This window comes from Thamnophis sirtalis, unplaced genomic scaffold, assembly GCF_051295495.1.
Source record: "Thamnophis sirtalis isolate CommonGarterSnake01/CBP01778 unplaced genomic scaffold, rThaSir2_p1.2 scaffold_1, whole genome shotgun sequence".
NCBI lineage: Eukaryota > Metazoa > Chordata > Lepidosauria > Squamata > Natricidae > Thamnophis > Thamnophis sirtalis.
In genome coordinates this window covers 155,743,777-155,764,165 of record NW_028261381.1, presented here as the reverse complement: position 1 = coordinate 155,764,165, position 20,389 = coordinate 155,743,777, and the positions used below count along the sequence as shown (strand labels likewise).

Sequence of the window (20,389 nt, the reverse complement as noted above, 5' to 3'; positions counted from 1 at the left end):
TGAATGATGAAAGTCAATGAAATGCCGCATTTCGGTGAACTGGAAAACAGATCACTTTTAAGTTCAGTGGAAAAGTTCATTGTCATGTTATCATAGACAAAGAAATGCTTCCACGCCTAGCAATAAAGCTTTAGTAAACTGCATTTTGCAATAGAGAGCTAACTCTCAAACCACAGCTCCCAGGTATGTTTGCAGATGAATTTGGTTACCTCCAGGAAGTTGGCATGGAAAATAATTCAGGCCAAGATAAAAAGCGAAGGGGGTCTTACCTGAGATAGCTTCCGAAGTATGCTACTATGTTACAGTGTTTGCATTCTTTAACCATATAGATTTCTTGCTGTATTAATGAGAAATCATCTCCTGAAAAAAAAAAAGATTATGCAGATTATTACGACGGTTTTACAATTTGGAAAGGGATCATAGTTCATTACTTCGATGTGGTGATTAACTGAATCTGCATCAATTGCATGTAACAACAGTTTGGGGGGTAAAAGGTAAACTAAACGTTTCACCTGTCCACTCATTTCTAACTGTAGGGGGCAGTGCTCATCTCAGTTTCCTAGCCAAGGGAGCCAGCATTGTCCAAAGATATTTACGTGGCCATATGGCCAGCATGAGACTATATGCCAAGCCACATTGAACATTGTTACCTTCCCACCAAAGCAGCACCTATTTATATACTCTCATTTGCATGCTTTTGAACTGCAGGGAGAGTAGGAGTTTTGGGGATAGGGGACATACCGACACATTATTTGCTTTTAGCTGTGGATATAATTTGTATTGTATTTATTAATTTATAAAAGGATGCGGTGTCTCAGTGGCTAAGACGCTGAGGTTGTCGATCTGAATGGTCAGCAGTTTGAATCCCTAGTGCCACGTAACAGAGTGAGTTCATGTTACTTGTCCAGGTTCTGCCAACCTAGCAGTTCGAAAGCATGCAAGTAGAAAAATAGGGACCACTTTGGTAGGAAGGTAACAGCATTCTGTGTGCCTTCAATGTTTACTCATGCCAGCCATATGACCACTGAGATGTCTTTGGGCAGCACTGTCTTTTCGGCTTTGAAACAGAGATGAGCACTGCCCTCCAGAGTTGGGAACAACTAGCACATATGTGCGAGGGGAACCCTTACCTTATAATTTGTAGTGGCAACTGTCCTGGAAGATGCATTCTTTCTTCTCATTGACAAAAATCGAAACCTTAAAACACTTTACATCTAACTGTCTTAAAGCTGGCAGGATTTGCTAGTGATATGTCTACTATGTATGCAAATTCCATTCAATCCTGCCTCCTCCACCCCCACCCTACTCCCAAATCCCATTTCAGACAGTTGAGGAAACATTCAAGAGTTAGGAAAAGGAAACAGGGGCTTTGAATCTGAAGAGAAACTTCAATCAGTCTCAAGATAAACATTTCGAGAGGAATATTGTTTCTGACCACAACACTAATGCAAAGTCTTTTTTGACTGTACAGTACTGTAAAACTGGTAAATGGCTTTAATATCAAATTAAATCTGAGGGGAAATAAAAGATATTGCTGTCAAGTTCCAGGAGAGGCCTAAAAGGTGAAAAAATTACTCAATCTGTAAACACTAAAATGGATGAAGTATCACAGTTTAATTAAGTTGATTAAAAACAGAAGGAAATTTTTACAGTATCACATCAAAACAAAACAAATTAAAAAACTTCCCACATCCAACAACCAATTTACTTTGTCTGAGTTTCTACTCTATAACGGACAGAAATCTTTTGAATTGGGTGGCCTATGAATGTATGCAATCAATTATTCAATCAATCAGTATCAATCTGCAGTCTGTTACTTGACATTTGTCACCATTTGTCACATTATAGTATTTAGGCTAGAGTTACATCCATATTTTAACATGTACATTTAGTAATGAAATTGAATTATAGCTTATACAGTACAAAGGTTCCTTACCATGTTTCATTATCTCCATTATATAAGCCTCATAAAAGAGAAAGGGAAAACTCTATTTGAAAAAAAAGCTATAGAAATCCCTCCCAAGATGCAGATGCAAGTAGCTGCACTAGCAGCTTTGCCCATTTTCATAAATGTAATAGTCTCAACAATTTATTGGAACAATAACTGTGCCACAAATTCTACCATCTGACCTTAAGAAACTTTTTAAAAAATATTAAAAACATATTTATTCATTAGAACAAATCATTAGAAGCTCAAATCAAGCTACCCTGTTTCCCTGAAAATAAGACCTCCTCGGATAATAAGCCCAATTGGGCTTTTGAGCACATGCGCTAAAATAAGCCCTCTCTGAAAATATTGCAACACAGCAGCAGCCAGGAGGTGACCACGCTTGTTGCCTCCTGCAGGTCAAAAATAACAAGACTTCCCTGAAAATAAGGCCAAGTACTTATTTTGGGCGGCAAAAGAAAATAAGACCCTGTCTTATTTTAGGGGGAAAACGATAGTATTACTGAGTATAAAAATAAAGTTTTATTGAATTACACTCATTATACACGTTGTCATGATGATCCTGAACTGCATAAAAAAACACTATGTTGTCACTCTAAAATAGTTTCCCCATTTTTCTGCCCCTTTACTTCTTCATTGCAACATAATGAGATTACATAAAATGTACCCATGGAATGACTAAGTTCCAGCCTAGCAGAAACAAAATGCAGTAAAAGACTAAATCAGTATCCTTGATTGTTTACAGAACACTATCGGTGTACGAATTAGCTTAGAATATTTACAGGTACAAAAACCTTCCCAGCAATTCTATGAAGCCAGAGCATTTACAGGCTCCAGAAGGGATTTCTGCCCATCTGGCAGTACAGCTCAGCTAGATGAGTTTCAGTAGCACCAGGGGTGGGTTTCTCGCCCCGTTCCAACCGGTTCGGTTGGAACGGGGCCGGCGGCGTCCTCGTGCACGCGCGCAGCGCACGCATGCGTACTAGCATCTGTGCGATGCTCCAGCTGCTCCTGGAGGATCGCGCAGGCGCTGTATGCGTCCTGCGCATGCGTGGAAGCGCAGAACTCGTCAAAACCGGGTAAGGAACGCGGGCGGGCAGGTGGGCCCTTCGCCATTCCCGGAAGTTACTTACTTCCGGGTTCGCCGACCAACCGGTTCGCGGGGACCGCCGCAAACCGGTTGAAACTCACCCCTGAATAGCAAAAGGTGTGTAGAGGCAAGTGTACTCTGGGACCATGTGTTGCCTGGGGAGGAGAAATACTGCTATCCTGTCCCAGCAAGATAAATAGATCAACTGGTGGGAAACAACAACGTACATAAGCAAGAATATTAGAAGAACTAGAACCTATAAGCAAACAGAGATTGAAGCAAGGAGCACCCCAGAACAATGACACTTGCCCATGGTAATTGGGGGAAAGGTGAGGGGTTCAAAATGATCCCAGTGCAGGTATGTGAAAAGGAAACTGGTTCATGTAAAAAGAGGAGAAAGAAACAGCACAAAATGTTAATACTGTAGAATTAATACGTGGAATATTTTATGTTAAAGATTGCAGAATCAATATTAATTTAATGAAGGGTGTTGTAATTTTGATTATTGTTTAACAAAGATATTTGTACCCAGACAACACATTGTTCAATTGAAGATGGAATGCTTATATTAAAAATAAAAATAAAAATATTACTGTAAAAAAGAAACAGCCCAAAACAAGAACATGAAAAAGCAACCAAGCACACATGTAAGATCCTTAACCAAAAATTCCCAATGCACATTACCTAATCAATGTGAATTGTACTCCATTTTACATCAAAATATAATGCACTCAGTGCATCATTTTACTGCTTTTCCAATCTTCGTCACAACTGCTTTCTCTCTAGCTGAGAGCAAAAAGGGCCAGCAACCCTGCATGCCTCAGTGACTGGAAAAATGCACACAGGCCCCAAAGGACTGGAAACATCTTATGAAGCCTGCTGGTTGCAATTCCTCTTTTATGATAAAATAGCCTGGATATGCAGAACCATCCCAATTTTCAAACTGGTCGCATCCAGTGAACCTCCTCAGGGAAAGATGAAATGAGACTGGTGGTGGGAAGAGATCTTTGATGATTTGCCCTGCTGTGAAAGAGATCACTTCTAGCTTCCTTTAGATTCTGTGATTCCTCTGGCGTTCAAAGAAGACTCAAGAAAAGGCTTCCGTCTCACCCAGAGTTTTGGATAAGGTTGAAGTATATTGTCTTGTGGCACAGCAGCAGAGTATATGCCTTGCACAAAGAAAGTCTTAGGTTCAAATCCAGGCATTTTCAACTGAAAGGAATGGCACCATAACAAACATATTAGTACATAATGAGTCACTAGTACAGTTGGGTTTGAAGGGGAATTAGAAAATTAACAGAGAATACAATTCTCAATGGCTGCTAATCATGATGCCTTGTATTTTTTTTAAAGCAAAATTATTGCTCTGTTTGCTAGTCTCTTGTCTGACTAGCTACTGAAGAAGCAAGAGGCTGGACCAAACACACCCTTGGTCTAACTTAGCGTTAGTTCCTCTCATATTCTTAGGATGAGGTAATGGGACAATAAGACTTTTGCCTAAGTTTGTGGCAGGCCGCTTTTAAGGGTACATCAAAAGATTATATAGTGTAGTTATATATGCCAACCTCTTATTTTAAGGCTTTTCAAACCAGTTGCCATAGGCAATTTTTTCCAAGTTAATCTTTACAAAAAGAAGATGCTTGGTTGGAGGGAAGGGTTTGTCCATATGAAATCTTGCAAAGAATGCTGAAATTTCACAACATTTTTGGATTCTGACTCAAGATCTGAGTATCCCCTTCATTTTGCTTATTGGTTGTCCTGCACGATGTGCTGGACTACACGCATCTCATTACCCATTTAGATTAGGCAAGGTCATTGTACAGAGTGGCGCACCAAACAATTTATGCAGTGTTGCAAGACACAGCTTCCCATCATTCCTGGTTGCCTTAATTCAAAAAAGAAGCAGATCCCTCTATCCAGCTGGCTGGCTGCCCCCATTAAGCTAGCAGTCATGGGAAGCTGTCCCGACTTCTGTTTTTCACCCATTATAAATGCCTTCTTTAGCCAAATAGTTGGACAAATCAAGAACTCCAGACAACAAGTTTTGAAAACAGCTTCTAAGTCTATGCTAAGTGAGAACAGCGAATTATATGATTGGCTATCAACACACCTATCACCCCACAACAACACACAAGGATAGAGTGGGGGTAGCAATGATGGAGCTCCCAGCCACTGTATACCCCATAACCACAAGTTCATCAGTGGTCATGATAGGGTCTTGCCCAGGACCACCAAAACAGCGTCCGTGCATATTTGCCAGGAAGAAATAAATAACAAATTCCAATCAGCATACACATCATTTTTTTTGAAGATAGAATTCAAAAGTCTAGAGCTGTCAAATGCAAAATAGACAGCTGAACCTTGAAAATTGGAATTGTTTGATACTTCTGACTATTCCAATTTATCTACTCTTTTCCCCCTGTTGAACAAAGTAAAAGTGTACAGTAATAAGCAAAGATCTTTAATTTTTCATATACACTGATAGGGTCTGAAACATCTATAATTAACCAGGGGAAAAATCGTAGACCAGTGGTTTTTTTTCCAAACTTGGCAACTTTAGGATGTGTGGACTTCAACTTCCATGCTGGCTGGCGAATTCTGGGAGATGGAAGTCCACATATCGTAAATTTGCCAAATTTAAAAAACAACGATGTAGACTCAACGTACAGCAGCTGGAAGAAAAGCAAATTCTGTGCCAAAGAACATTACAAATAGCAATAGCAGTTAGACTTATATACCGCTTCATAGGGCTTTCAGCCCTCTCTAAGCGGTTTACAGAGTCAGCATATTGCCCCCAACAACAATCCGGGTCCTCATTTTACCCACCTCGGAAGGATGGAAGGCTGAGTCGACCCTGAGCCAGTGAGATTTGAACAGCCGAACTGCTGAACTGTAGTCAGCTGAAATAGCCTGCAGTGCTGCATTTAACCACTGCGCCACCTCGGCTCAAGGGATTAAAAGTGAAACTGCCAACACAGCCACCCTTATACATATTTGTGGTACAGTATGTGTGCATGGAGAATACTGTATAAAGTTGTACTCTAACTGAAAAATGATATAATACCACAGAAGAACAACCAGGAGAGAGAGCAATTAAAATAATCAGGGAGCTTAATCACTTTTCCCCATCAGAAAAAACTAGAATGTTCGAACATATGTATCATGGGATCCTGCAAAAAAATGGGAGGGGGGGTGTCCAATTGTGGTCATAAGTCTAGGACTACCTGAATTTGGAAACAAGATAATGGGAAATAACATTGAGGGCTTCACAATCATGCATTTCAAAGAGAAAGTCAACAGAGATAAGTACTTCTCTCTTTTTCAGCCCAAAGGTATGAGAAATGGGAGCTCTGCTATTTAAACTACGTCTTCTTCCCTCACCTTTCAACAGTTTGCACTCTAACCTTGTAAGTGAAGCTCTGTAAAATTCTGCATACCTTGACAGTACCCTATAAATAACCTAGAGGGGAAACAATACCACCATGTCAGCTTTGCTATTATGCAGACTTTCTTTTTAAAGTATGAGGTGCTGTGGGAGGATAGGAGGCCCAGGTCTGACTGGAAGCCACAAACCCTGAAGTGGAAGTTGTAAATCCCACATCTGTGCAAGAGAACAAGCTGCTGCTGATGGTTAAGGCAGATAAGATGGCCCAACCACATGCAGAGACTCCGTTGAGGCTCTCACCGCATTTCCCTAGACTTGTATCTGAGGAACTTGCCCTTAAGCTCAGCCCCAACCAACAAATAAACTGGCTGAGAATCGGCTCTGGAAACCCATAATTGGCAGACACAGATCTAAAGCCAAACACAAAGCCCAACTACCAGATTGCAGGCTTCTAAAATGACGGACAGCTATTAAAATGGGTTGTAAGAAGGAAGACAGGACAATATGCCAATCACCAGAGCTTACTTTGATTTCACTCTTATCATTAGGAAAAATTAAACCACATTCTTGCTGTGAAACCAGGCTTATTCTCTAAGAGATGCAGCTAAGATCTTGGGAATGTCTAAACAAAAAAAATGGAAAGATGCAACACTGTTCTTTTTTATGGTGGGAAAACTGCTCATCAGAGGTGGGTTCGAGCCAGCAAGTAACCTGGCGGCCTGGGTCGCTGGAACCGGCAGCGACCTAGGTATGCCACACCCCTGAACTGGTTCTCCTATGGCGCCACCATCTTGATTTTTGGTTTTGCGCATGTGCAGAATGCAGATTTTCAGTTCTGCGCATGCGCAGAACAATTTTCATTACAGAAATGTAATTTTTCCCCTTTTCTAATGTTTTGCGCATGCACAGATTTTTTTAGTTGGAAAAGCGCACGTGCGCGGAGCCAAATTTTTTACACAATGCCGGCAGCAACACACCCCTGCTGCTCATCACAATATCTAGAGGACAGGAGACCAGGGCTTGCTTAAGCTGGATGGCACTCAAAAGGAGCTACCTTACTCAAATGTGTTTAGTAGTGGCTGGTCTGTCCTTACATTTCTTGAGAAGAATCAATTATTCTTGGTTTTTTCTCCCTGTAGCATACACTATAAAAGGTTGTGATAATGAATGTTATGATTGCTACTGACCAGTAGAAGGCACTATGTGATTGGTCAGTGCCTCCTGTTGGTCAGTAACGATGACAGCAACTTACAGAAGCTATAGATAGATCTTCTGTTTTGCTATATGCTCTCATACTAGAGAAATTTTTGTGATATAGTACAAATAAACAATAGTAAAAAGGAAGGCATATTTATATAGCTTCCTGCAGGAAGACCTCCCTTCCTACAAGCTACTGACAGAGAGGCCAAAACAACTCTATACACTCTACAGGCATCAAGTGTTAGTTCAAATCCCATTAAAGGATCAAACATAGTATCTAATATGGAAGATATCGATCCTTGGAGACACCCAATAAGGATGACGACAGTTGTGTGAACTGATCAATAGCTACTATAACAATATCTGTTAAACTATATAAAAGTTGTTTTAAGGGAAGAAGTCTTGGGGCTTCCAGCATGAGGTCTGGACAGCATCAGGCCCAGCAGCTTTGTAGTCTGAGGGTGCATTATGAAAAAGAAAAATAACCACTGTTATTGTGCATGATATTAGTAGAAATAGAGCGGAACAGATTCTTGTACAATTCTTTCTGGAGAAAGAGCAATTAATCAAATGCAAACTAACAAGAAGGCAGCCAAATCCAATCCACTAGAGTTTGGGGATTAAGCAGTGAGACTGGAGACACTTTCCTGCTTCTTTAGCAAAGGGAAGGAGGAAAGCAAAACTCCCCACCCCTCCATGCAGCCAGACCATTCATAGAAAAGTTATTTACATTATGATTGTAGCATGGGGAAAGAGTGATATTCCCTATTGCTGCAATCCCCTTTCATATTGTTTCTTCAATTATCACTCTTTATGATACTGGTAGAGCTTGACTTATGACTTTAATGAATCCTGCCCATTACTGTGATAAGTCATGAGGGTCATAAAGCAGGTCACCATATGACTGGCCCTATTTTATAAATATATTTTTGCAATGGCTGTTAACTGAACGAAGCAGTTGTAAAGCGAATCCATTTTTTGCCGTAGGCCATTATGCCGAAAACCAGAAGTAAATTATGGTTTTAGGCAAAATCATTGTAAAACATGATAATGTGAACCACAGGATGCTGCAAACAGCTTAAATGCAATGGTGACAATCCACTGTATATTTGCTTGTCACTAAGTGACTACTTGTAAGTTGAGGATTATATGTAGTTAAGAACATGCACTTCCTTGGTACAATTAGATGCAGAGTGTCTTTCTTTACCACGCTCCATGACAGCCCTGAGATCTGAAACAAACACTGCTGAACTGTGCACTCAAGTGATAGACAAAGAATTAGAGGCCACAGGCAGATCAAGAGATGAAAACAGCTTTTTTTTGTAGGCAACCCCAGTTCAGCGCAATCAGCAACAAACTTCACAGTAACATTGTTATGCATAAGTCATGCTCATGTCTGACAGCTGTGGATGATATATGTCTTTCTTGAGCTGTGTAATCAAAATCTCAATCTGCATAATGCAAAAATTGAAAAAGAACTGGCTGACGGGTTTTTCAAAATAGGTGTCACGCAGGGAATTTTGGCAATCTGACAGACACGAAGATGAAGCCTGAAGCTTTTGGAACTGAAAAAAAGGGCTCCACTGTACATATGTATTGTGGGTATGTGCGCATTCAGGCACACACAGATATGCTGATAAAGAAGCAAAAAATGTTTGTCTGACAAAATTGTAAGAATGTATAGAATGTCTGAACAGGAAATAAAATGAGAGGGGATATAGCAGAATTGCCACCAAATTACCTTACTGATGAACACAAAAGATAACCTTCTGTACTAAATTCAACTTCAATTTACTCAGTTTCTCATTCTTCCATCCTGATATATATCTCAACTCTCATCAGTTTCTAATATTTTCTCTCTGCTTCATGTATTTCTTAGATTTATACCCCAGCTTTCCTCCAAAAGCACAAGGCAAACACACTATACATAATAACACTATCTTGTTCAGTCAATCTCTCTCACTCCCAACCACTCTCCTGAAATAGTGGTTGGCTTAAAACCATCCTGTAAACCTCTGTTGCTGATGGAGGATTTGAACTTGGGTCTCTCTGTTCCTTAGATATGATGCCAGTGGAAAACCACAGATGGAAGAAACTACTTGGTAATGGTTACCAAAACGTATTTTCAGTTCATATTTTAAGAAAACATTAGACAAACTCAAACTGGCTCTGCCTCAACTTCCTGGAGTATAAGAAGGGAAAGGAAAACAGAGTTAAGCTTTCCAGATTCCTCTGCTACTTCAATTAAACAGATCGCCAATCATTCTCGAGGAATCTGTTTCCTGAACTGGATTGCTTCAAAGGTCTCACAACACCAGATTTTTTAATAAGCACTTTTTATAAAATACGCTCACTTTTAAATATGTGTTTCCTCAATATAGAGAGGTATTTTTAATCAGTTTTCTTCAATATGTTATACATTTGCACACCTTTACTCAATACAGATTTTTTAAGCATGTTTCCCTCATATCCAAAAAGACGCTTCAATTTCCTATTTTTGAGTTACAAACCACATCAGTAACGTTTAAAAAAAAACTTGTTGTCATACAGGTTTGAGGAGTTGAAATTATGTCAGATTAAAATGCAAGCTAAAAAGATCTGATTTGTCTAAAGTTAAACCAGTGGTTTGTCAGCACAATTCTATGTTGACATAACAATTAAACCACATTATGGTTGGTTTGGCTGTCTCCACTGAATCCAAACTGTGACTCAGAACGTAGCTCTGAAGGAGTCCTTTGGCTGCATTCTGTAATCAAAGCTTGTTATAGGCTAGTTACTCTATCCACAGTCTCATGTAGCCTCCTAATTCAGAGATTAATATTCTACCCAACTGTTAAGCACTTGTTATTACTCCAGAAACACAATGTGGGGTAAAGGAGAGCCTATAAAACAGAATTCTTCATACTTAAACAATAGGTTTTGCTCATGTTGTTTGCGGATAATAATAAACAGGAAGTCTCAAGCAATACAAAGATTGGCGGGCTATTTGGCCTTGACAGCAGAGGGAGCTGTTGCTAAGGTGATTAACTTGATCTTTTACCAGACTTTCATCAGATTTGTTTCCCAACTAGGTTCAATGCTAAGATAGTGTGTCGTACAAAAACTGTCAGCCTCAACTCAGGCAGAACCTTTTCCATTCCCACTTTAGGGCATTTCAGGCAAATGCATAAGGGTTTCATCTAGTCCATCTATATATAATAGCGGGGCCCATCTTCGAAACATTGCCCCCTTAAATCTTTTGCTCAGGCAAAATCAATTTTAATCAGCTGCAGCTACTTAAAATAAGTTTTTATTCCAGTCAGCAGTTAGCAATTGATTGTGCATGCAGCCTGGCAACTACCCAACCCTTAAAAGAATAGAAGCTGCTAGCAGAAGGACAAATCAGCAGGCCTGTTTGACAGCCCAGGAGTGGGTGGTATTTGGATCTAAAGCATCTTTGCTCCAGATCTGAATACTGAGCACTTCCACGAGAAACTGTTTGACTCATAAAATACCCTCATCAGTCTCTGCTCAGTTCAGAAATACTAATTCAAGCATCACAGACAGACTGGATCCTAAACATCTGACTTAATCAGGGTTGTTTCATTCTCAAATTATTCTTATCACTAGGAAGTTTTTTTCCTAACATTTAATCATGATGTGCCTAAGCTTCTCCATGAAACAGTTCCATTCCATCTGGGCATTGAAAAAAACCACGTATACCCGAGTGCTCTTTTTATTTCCTCATTTCTTCCCCTTTAATATTATGGCTTTGGGAGAGCAAGACTAGAGACAGAAACTCTTTCTTCCAGTTATTCTTTTTTGTTTTTACACAAGCAAGCTGTTTCTGTTAGCTCCTTTGGCTGAATAATGAAGCAAAATTTTAGAGACTAAATATATAACAAATAACATTTTGCAGACTAAATACATAACTACCGTAAGAATAATGAAGTATTTATCTCCCATTCAATCAGAATGATGATCCAAACTACTTTCTGAATGAACTGAAGGAGTCTGTCATCCCACTCAATCTGCACAGCTGCACAACATGGTTAACTGATTGACACTGCAGCAAAGCCAAAACCCCAGCTAGTCTGCAACCTTGGGAAACATTTCCCCCAATGCACCTCTACATCAAGTGGCACCCTTCCCTATGCTCCCCCGCCCACTGCAAAACACTGTTTGCCTACCACACCCCTAGTCTCCCAGTTCAAGTTTCACACTCAGTCAGCAGGCTGCAGAACTAAAATGCTTGCAATCAACAGTTAGTAAGGACAAGCCAAAGGAAAGTAGCCAGGATTTATAGAACATTGAGAACCGTTTGTAAATTAAATAGATTATGACCATGATTGTGAACCTATGGCATGCGTGCCAGAGGTGGCCCGCAGAGTCCTCTCTGCTGCTCTTCAGGGTTCCGGTGCGCGCATGCACTGGGCAGCTGCTCTCTTCTGGGTTCCGGCATGCCAGCTGGTCTTCATGAGAATACCAGCTCGCCAGTGCACAATGGAACCTGGAAGAGAGCAGCTGGGTGGTGCACATGCACAGCAGACCAGTTGGCCGTTGTGCATGCATGCAACAGAAACTGGAAGAGCAGCTGGCCATTGCGCCCATGCGCACCGCCCAGCTGCTCTCTTTCCAGGTTGTGGTGCTCCGGCGCCCGTGCTTCAGTTTCAGCACTCAGTGCCAAAAAGGTTAACTATCACTGGATTATGATGTCACAAGGCTCCATATAATATCAGTAAGTCTATATGAATATGTCCAGCATTTGCCCTTAAGTCCATGTCACTCTGGAAGTCTATAGTCTTGGAAACAGTGAACTGTGCAATGTTCTTACTAAGTGATTTTACGCAAGCAATCTAAAAGAAAAAGTGTGAATAAGAATGCAATGAATGTCTAAAAATAGGATTTCAATGCACTCAAAGTTGACTCATCCATTCATTAAAAACAATTTTACTAGAAAGTTTGTGCTTAGATATTCATTGTGGCATGAGGTATATAATTAAAATGATAAATTTTGGGCTCATGTTTTTGATATAGATTTTGGTTTTAAAAGATCTTTAAAATGGAAAGAGATGGAATGACAAACACAAATACAACCACTGTAAAATTGTTATTCATCAAAAAAGTGAACTTAATATTCTCAAAAGCAAAACTGGAGAGACTGTTGTTTGATTGGGTGGTCACTGCAATTTCTGATTGTTTATTTAGTGGTCCATGCTTCTTGAAAATTGGGAAACATTAATCCAGGGTCTTAACTCACATTAAGATCCAGATGTGCCCCCAAAAAGGAAACAAGCTGAAATTGTTAAGTGTTCTGTATTACACTGGAAAGACATCTGATTTCTTGAATTTTTTAAAATGTGAATGTAATGGGCTGCAATTAGTAAGCCATGTTTTTTTTTTAAAACAATAGTCCAATCCACCCATAACAGGTATACAAAGTACTGTGTTTCCGTGAAATAAGACAGAGTCTTATTTTCTTTTGACCCCCAAAATAAGCACTTGGCCTTATTTTCGGGGAGGTCTTATTGTTTTTGAAGTGCAGGAGGCTGCAAGAGTGGTCACCTCATGGCTGCTACTCTGTTGCAATATTTTCAGGGAGGGCTTATTTTCAGGAGAGGGCGTATTTTAAGTGCATGTGCTCAAAATACCAATTGGGCCTATTATCTGGGGAGGTCTTATGTTCAGGGAAACTGGGTAGAAGATAGTATTAAACAGAAATAAGAGGAACATGGGGTTTGCTCTCTGTTTAGCAAGTATTCCAGACTAATACTTCTCCAAAAATGTGGCACAGAGTATCTAACACTAGAACTGAAGAGGGGAGGGGCATATTTAATTCCTGTTGAAGTATCCTTGAAGTTTTGGTATCTGACCTTCGTTCAAAGACTGGCTGTTATCCCAGGGTTACTGTTAAAAGAGATAAACTAAAGAAAAGAGAGAATGGCTCAGGAATAAGAATTTGGAATAAGAATTTGATGAACAGTGTGATTAAGAAAAACAATTTAGTACCATTAGAAAAGAAAAAAAGAAAAGCTTACCTTGTTCTAGTTTGATAATTTTAACTGCAGCCAACTCGCCATTGTGCTCATTTCTGGCCTAGAGAAACAAATATGAGAATGAGATGTAAACATACTACAAGCATAGATTTTTCTAGTGCAAGCCATATTACACAGAAAGCAAATATAATTCTTTCCTATTGATGCAGATGAGCTGAAATATTTGACAGTTAAATTATAGTTACCCACAACAGTTTGCTATAATATTGGTCTGGATTATATATAACCTGACTCATTTGCTGTATAAATCTACTCACTGTGTGGTTTAATGTTATGGCTGAACCAGGCCATTATGGCTTGATCAATAAACCGTAATTTAAAAATCCTAGCTTAGTATTATCAGAACCAAATCTGTGTTTTCCATATTTGATACTTTTTGTGGTAGCTACAATATATTAGTTTTTTTTGCCACATGGAAAATCATACCGATCTGCACATTCCTGACAGATCTGTTTACTCATTTATAAGCTTTATAAGTCACTCCACAAAGTGTCAATGTTATCATAAGATGATGTAGAAAATGAAAAGTTAAGCACAGAAAGAAAATGCTAGTTTTTTCTGTGATCATCTCCAAAATTTTAAAAAAAATACTGCTTTTAACAGAATAACAAAATAACAGAGCTGGAAAGGACTTTGGAAATATTCTAGTCCAGTGATCTAACCTTTTCTGGACCAAGTGCCCAAAGCATGTGTGTGTGCGAATGCGCACATGCCCAAACCTCCAAAATGCAATGTGCATGCAGCACGTCGGTGGGGGATGCGTGCCCCATGCATGTGCGAGCATCCCCCCCCACGCATGCACGGCATAGGCCCAAAGAACAGCTGGCTGGCAGGAGGTGCGCACGCATGCACGGCAGAGCTGAACTGGGCGACGGCTCGCATGCCCACAGAGAGGGCGTTGTATGCCACCTCTGGCAAGCGTGCCATAGGTTTGCCATCACGGTTCTAGTCCAACCCCCTGCTTAAGCAGGAGACCTTATCATTGCAAACAAATGGCTATCCAATCTCTTCTTGAATACCTCCGGTGATGAAGCACCCAGAACCTCTGAAGGTAAGCTGTTACACTGGTTAATTGTTCTCATTATAAGAAAATTTCTCCTTAGTTTTAGGTTAGATCTCTCTTTGCTAAGTTTCCATCTGTTATTTCTTGTCTTGGTCCTCAGATTCTTTGGAGAATAGGGTTGTCTCCCTCTTTTTTGTTACCTCCCCTCAAATATTGGAAGATTGCTATCATGTCATCAACATATTTTTTGACCAGAATTGGACACAGTATTCCAAGTGTGGTCTTACCAAAGGAATATGTGGGATACTAATATTAATTTTAATGATTTTAACATTAAATGATACTAGTTTTCCATCAGTATCCAAACCTATTGTTTAGTTTTACTAAACAAGACTTGGTGATAAGTATCTCTTTTGTTCCTAGATTTTTAATTCACTTTGTTATTATTTGTGGTTATGATTGTTTGCTGCTCCAACATTTCTATTTTTAACAGGATCATTATTCTTTATTACTCATGTTATTTCTTTAAACAGATGTTAGTTGTTGTTGCATTTTTTTGCAAATAAATAAAACAAGACTGAAAGACTACAGGATTCCTTTTTCTGTAGGTTTGCAGTTATTTGTTCTGGCAAATATTTAAAAAACTACTGTTAAAAAGCTACCTGTTTACGAAGTATGCAGCAATTCATATTGTGTTTATATCATGACCAATGCTGCAAAGGTGGACTTGCAATTAAATTGCATCTTTTAATTGTGATTGCAAAATGGAGGGTGAACCATAAGTTGGTGCACTCCCTTTTCTCAGACTCTTGGGAATTCCCCCTTCACCAAAAGTTAAGTATTGCATTAGTGACTATAATTAAGGCTAAGAACAATTTCATATATAGAAACATAGAAAATTGATGGTGGAAAAAAACCTAGTGGACTATCAAGTCTGCCCTTTGAGTTTTTGTTTTGTCGTCCTTTTAATTTATGTATTTTTTATTTGTTTTATTTTTACAATTTTTGTCGATGATGTTTTAATCCCAAGCATGTTTAAACTCATATCTCACTAAAATGTACGAGTCTTTGGCGTTTGCAGCACATATGAACTAAAGTATTTTTGTTTACAAAGTGTTATATCTTAATGAGTTAAGCAAATCCAGTCAGTTGAAGCCGCTCTTTTAAAAAGCATGGTTAGCCAGGTTTTTCTTACAACCAAACCATGGTTGGTTAAGGTAAATAGTCTGTAGTATTGAAATTTAGTGAAACCAGAGAAGATACAAGAAGAGAGTTTCTGTCAGTAATATGTGTTTTATGTACATTACTATCACTACCTCTTTCATGGGTAAGACCATTATCTGAGTCTCTTGCTAGTCACATCTACCCGACCCATCAGAACAGGGAGGCAGGGAATACTACGGATCCCATCCCCAAGGGAGATACACGTGATGGGACCCAGAAGAACAACCTTTTCTGTGGTGGCTCCCTCTCTCTGGAACATCATTGCCCCAGAGATTAGAATGGCCCCCACTCTAATACTCTTCCGGAAGGCGTTGAAAACCTGCTTCTGCCAGTGGGCCTGGGAAACCCAGAGCAGGATGGAGCCCATTAAATGACTAGTGTGATCTGCTGTTGCTGGGCTGGGGGTGATTTTATTATGATTTTATTATATTATACTATATTAATTTATTTGATTCTTTTTATTAGTTTTATTCTTTTAAATGTGGTTTTATATTCTGTAAGCAGCCTTGAGTTGCCCTGGGCAAAGAGGTGGCAACATCAAACAAACAAATATTTATATGCCTGTCCATAAAAAATGGAAATAATTTTCAATGTTTCAATTTAGTCCATCACTGAATCCCTACATTCTAAATGAATTTACGTTTAAAGCAACTCACAGTTTGCTTCAACATGGTTCACTCAAAAACACCAAGGAGCAGATTCAACTACAGCATGATACAAAACCAAACTAAAATGGTTAGGTAACATGGTAAGGCTAAACTTTATTTGCTACAGTAATATCCTGCTTTTCGCCTGGGAATACACAGGGAGTCCTTGATTTATGACCACGATTTGAGTCCAAAATTTCTGTTGCTAAGCAAGACAGTTTTTAAATGAATTTTGCCCCATTTTATCACCTAGCTTGTCACAGTTGTAAAGCAAATCACTGTAATTGCTAAGTTAATAACATGGCTGTTAAGTGACTCTGGCTTCCCCATTGACTTTACTTGTCAGAAGGTCATCAAAAGTGAACAAATGACACTGCAACCATCAGAAATGTGGTCAGTTGCCAAGTGTCTGAATTTTGATCACGTAGCCACTGGGATGCTGGAGTGGTTGGAAGTATGAAAAACAGTCACTATTTTCAATGCTGTTTTAACTTCAAACGGCCACTAAATGAAATGTTGTAAGTCAAGGTCTACCTATAAAGGAGCATAGAGAGGATCTCCCTTCAATTTTTTGTTTCTACAGCCGCCCAGAAGAAGAGGCTCGGATGAGAAACTTGCCTTCTGCCACCTAATGAGTTTCCCCACCTAGGATAAACCTGGGCCTGACTCTCTCTCTAGCCCAGAGTCTTGACAACACAAACAAATCTCATTATGGTTTAGCCATAAGGCAACATGTGAACCAGGCCCTAAAATAACATGCATCTATCTCAGCAGACATAGTTCTCATAAAGAATAAGGCTTGACCCTTGGAACAATAACATAGCCAAGAAAATATATCCAGGTGAACTCTCTTTAATTGTGCAAATTTTAGAAAAGCTGGTGCAGATGTCTTCATAAGTGTTCAGAGACATTCCGATCTCTATGTTTAAAGGAATGCCCACAATCCACATGTCTAGGAGGGTCACCCTAAATCACATGTTGCCTTATGGCTAAACCATAATGAGATTTGTTTGTGTTGTCAAGACTACTATAAATTTTCCCAATAAGTGCTTACAGCCTTAGTATTCTCAGTGCTACCAATGAAAGGATGAAGGTGCTTTTCTCACCTTCCTGCACTTGTCTTCTGTTTTATCCTAATCTTCTGGGTCACACAAGTCCCTGTTCTGCTCTTCCTCCCTGACAGCATAATGGGGTAAAAGGACTAGGAGGGTCACCCTAAATCCAGGAAGACAGCTGCTTCCTTCTTTGGCTGCAGGAAGACATCTGTGCCAAAGCAGGGTACATTCAGTCCTCTCTGCATGTGATAAAGCAGAATTTCGAAAAATAAAAATGTGATTCAAAAAAAAAAAAAAAACCCTCTCCACCAGCCCTTATTAAAGGATTGTGAGGAAGGTGTTCCACATCTATGGATATTTGGAGGCTTTGAGTGGTAGCTTAATGTTCTAGCTTTCAAATATCCAATTTCCTCCTGGTGTCATTTCTCCACAGATTTGCAGAAACCCATAGAGCCGTGATGGTGAACCTATGGCATACGGAGCCATTTCTGAGGGCACGCAAGCCGAGGTGGCGCAGTGGTTAAATGCAGCACTGCAGGTTACTTCAGCTGACTGCAGTTCTGCAGTTCGGCTGTTCAAATCTCACCGGCTCAGGGTTGACTCAGCCTTCCATCCTTCCAAGATGGGTAAAATGAGGACCCGGATTGTTGTTGGGGGCAATATGCTGACTCTGTAAACCGCTTAGAGAGGGCTGAAAGCCCTATGAAGCAGTATATAAGTCTAACTGCTATTGCTATTGCCCTGTCAGCTCCAGCGCATATTCACATGCTGGCCAGCTGGTTTTCAGCCTTGATTTTTGGCCGTTTTTCGCCTTCCGGAGGCTTCCTCTGCATGCTTTTGACACCCAAGGCAAAAAAGGTTTGCCATCAATGCCATAGAGCTTCCAGAAGCGCACATGGAAGATTTTTTTTTTCAGTGTTCAAATGTTTTATTTCATTTTTCATTTTCATTTCATACATTCACATATATACTGTGCATGATTGAGGCCATATAACATTGAGCAATAAACACAACCCTCCTTGTATTCCCCAAAATACAAAACCAATATAGTGCTTCAACCCTCCATACACCCTTTCTTTCTCCCCCCTCCAACTTTCCTTTCTCCCTTCCAACATTCCCCTCTCCTACTTCCCCTCCCCCTCTAACGCTCCTTTCTCCCCCTCCCTTCCATCTCACCCTCCTTCCATTCCTCTCTCACTCCCTCTCTGCCCCTCCCTCTTCTTTCCCTCTGCTCCTCACTTCGGTGTATTTCTACTATTCATCGATATATTCAGCTTCTTATTTTATACTAAAATAAAAAAAAAGACAACAGTATACATGTTGTTTTAAAAACTGGCACAAACTATATTTCCCCCCTCCCCCCTATAACCCCACCTCCCTTCCCCCCTTCCGACTTCCCAGAGCCTGTACCCGGTATAGAAAGATTTTGAGGAAACTGAAGTAGCAGTAGTTCCAAGCAGGCAGCAGACAACCCATAGATGTCTTAGATAATACAGGTTACTCTTGTTGCCTTGTTACTCATAGTTTATGACCGCACCAGCAGAGTTACAACTGGTAAGATTACACATGAACTGGACTGGGCTGTTTATTCTATCTCTGGTAACAGCAGTAACTACAGTGAAAACTTCCTTCTCCTTTCTTTCATGTAACCTACAAACCAGGAAACTGAATGCATCAGGTAGCTATTGTGGCTCTGCAAGTGCTCAATCCCTTCCTTCTCCTTCTGGGTAAGGCAGAAAGGTGAAACAGGTTGGTCAAGGCTCTTAGCAAACTGCTACGGCTGCTGGTCTTAATAAGCTAAACCTTTATGCAGGAGAACTGTGGGGAAACTGCAGTAACCATATCAAGCAGGAAATTAACCATTCAATCTACTGCTTTCCTCCATTACTAGCAAGAAGTTCCACGCAGATACAAACACATAAGCATCAGACAACAGATTAAACACAACCCGCACTAAGAACAATAATTTTGCTACTGGGAAGGGATATTGAAGAAAGCACTGAATCTTGCTTTGCTTGATTTTATTCTGTTTTTTTTTTTTAGTTTTTATGTTTCCAGAATTCAACTTAATACCCACATCATTTTAAAAAAAAAATAGAAATGCATATTTAAAATGAATAACAAACCTGAATTATATCCAATAGCCTTCTATAACCAAATGTTCTCCAAAACAGTTGAACTATAATTCAAAACCAGCAAACTCAAGGACTAATCACAAGTCTTGTGCTGGTTTGGGAAATATAATATTTACTTATTGCATGCATGTGCTGAAGATAATGTCTCCTTTGAATTCAGCTTGACACCTGGTGAAATATCCATGCAGTTATCAAAATAACAGTAGGAAAATGGCTCTTTTTTTGACGTTTTCAACTTCTTAGTCTTGCCTGCAACCCTGGTATATTCCCTGGGAGTCTCTTTTACAAACACTAACCAAGCCTGAACCTGATTAACCCCTGAGACAAGAAGAGGTTAGCCAAGGGCTATCACATGCCTTGACACTTGTCTGTTGCCCAATAACAATTAAAACATTACTCTCTGAGACTAAAATATCTAAATAAGAAATTAAAATGTGACTGTGAAATTACACATCAGCATAAATACAAAACTAAGTGAGTCCAGAATTAAAATACAGATTCTGAAAAAATGGTAAAATTTACTTTAAAATACTGGAAGTTTATAGGGATGGAAACAAATCGACTTCTTTGATTGAAACAGTCTTCTTGAACTTAATTTGCTCTTACGTGTTGATTAAAATTCCCCCACTCTAACCAGGTAGTATTAAACTATGCTGAAAAGAATAGC

The 20,389-nt window shown here is 39.6% G+C and overlaps 1 protein-coding gene across 1 annotated transcript in view; it reads right to left on the bottom strand.

Annotated features, from left to right (window-relative positions):
* MAP4K5 (mitogen-activated protein kinase kinase kinase kinase 5) overlaps positions 1-20,389 on the bottom strand; it is a 97,663-nt gene that overhangs the window by 43,943 nt on the left and 33,331 nt on the right. The window contains exons 3-4 of the mRNA XM_087728781.1: positions 13,641-13,698; positions 270-360 (exon numbers count right to left, since the gene is read on the bottom strand). Coding sequence (XP_087584907.1) covers positions 270-360; positions 13,641-13,698 — 149 coding nt within the window. The remainder of the gene's footprint in view (positions 1-269; positions 361-13,640; positions 13,699-20,389) is intronic.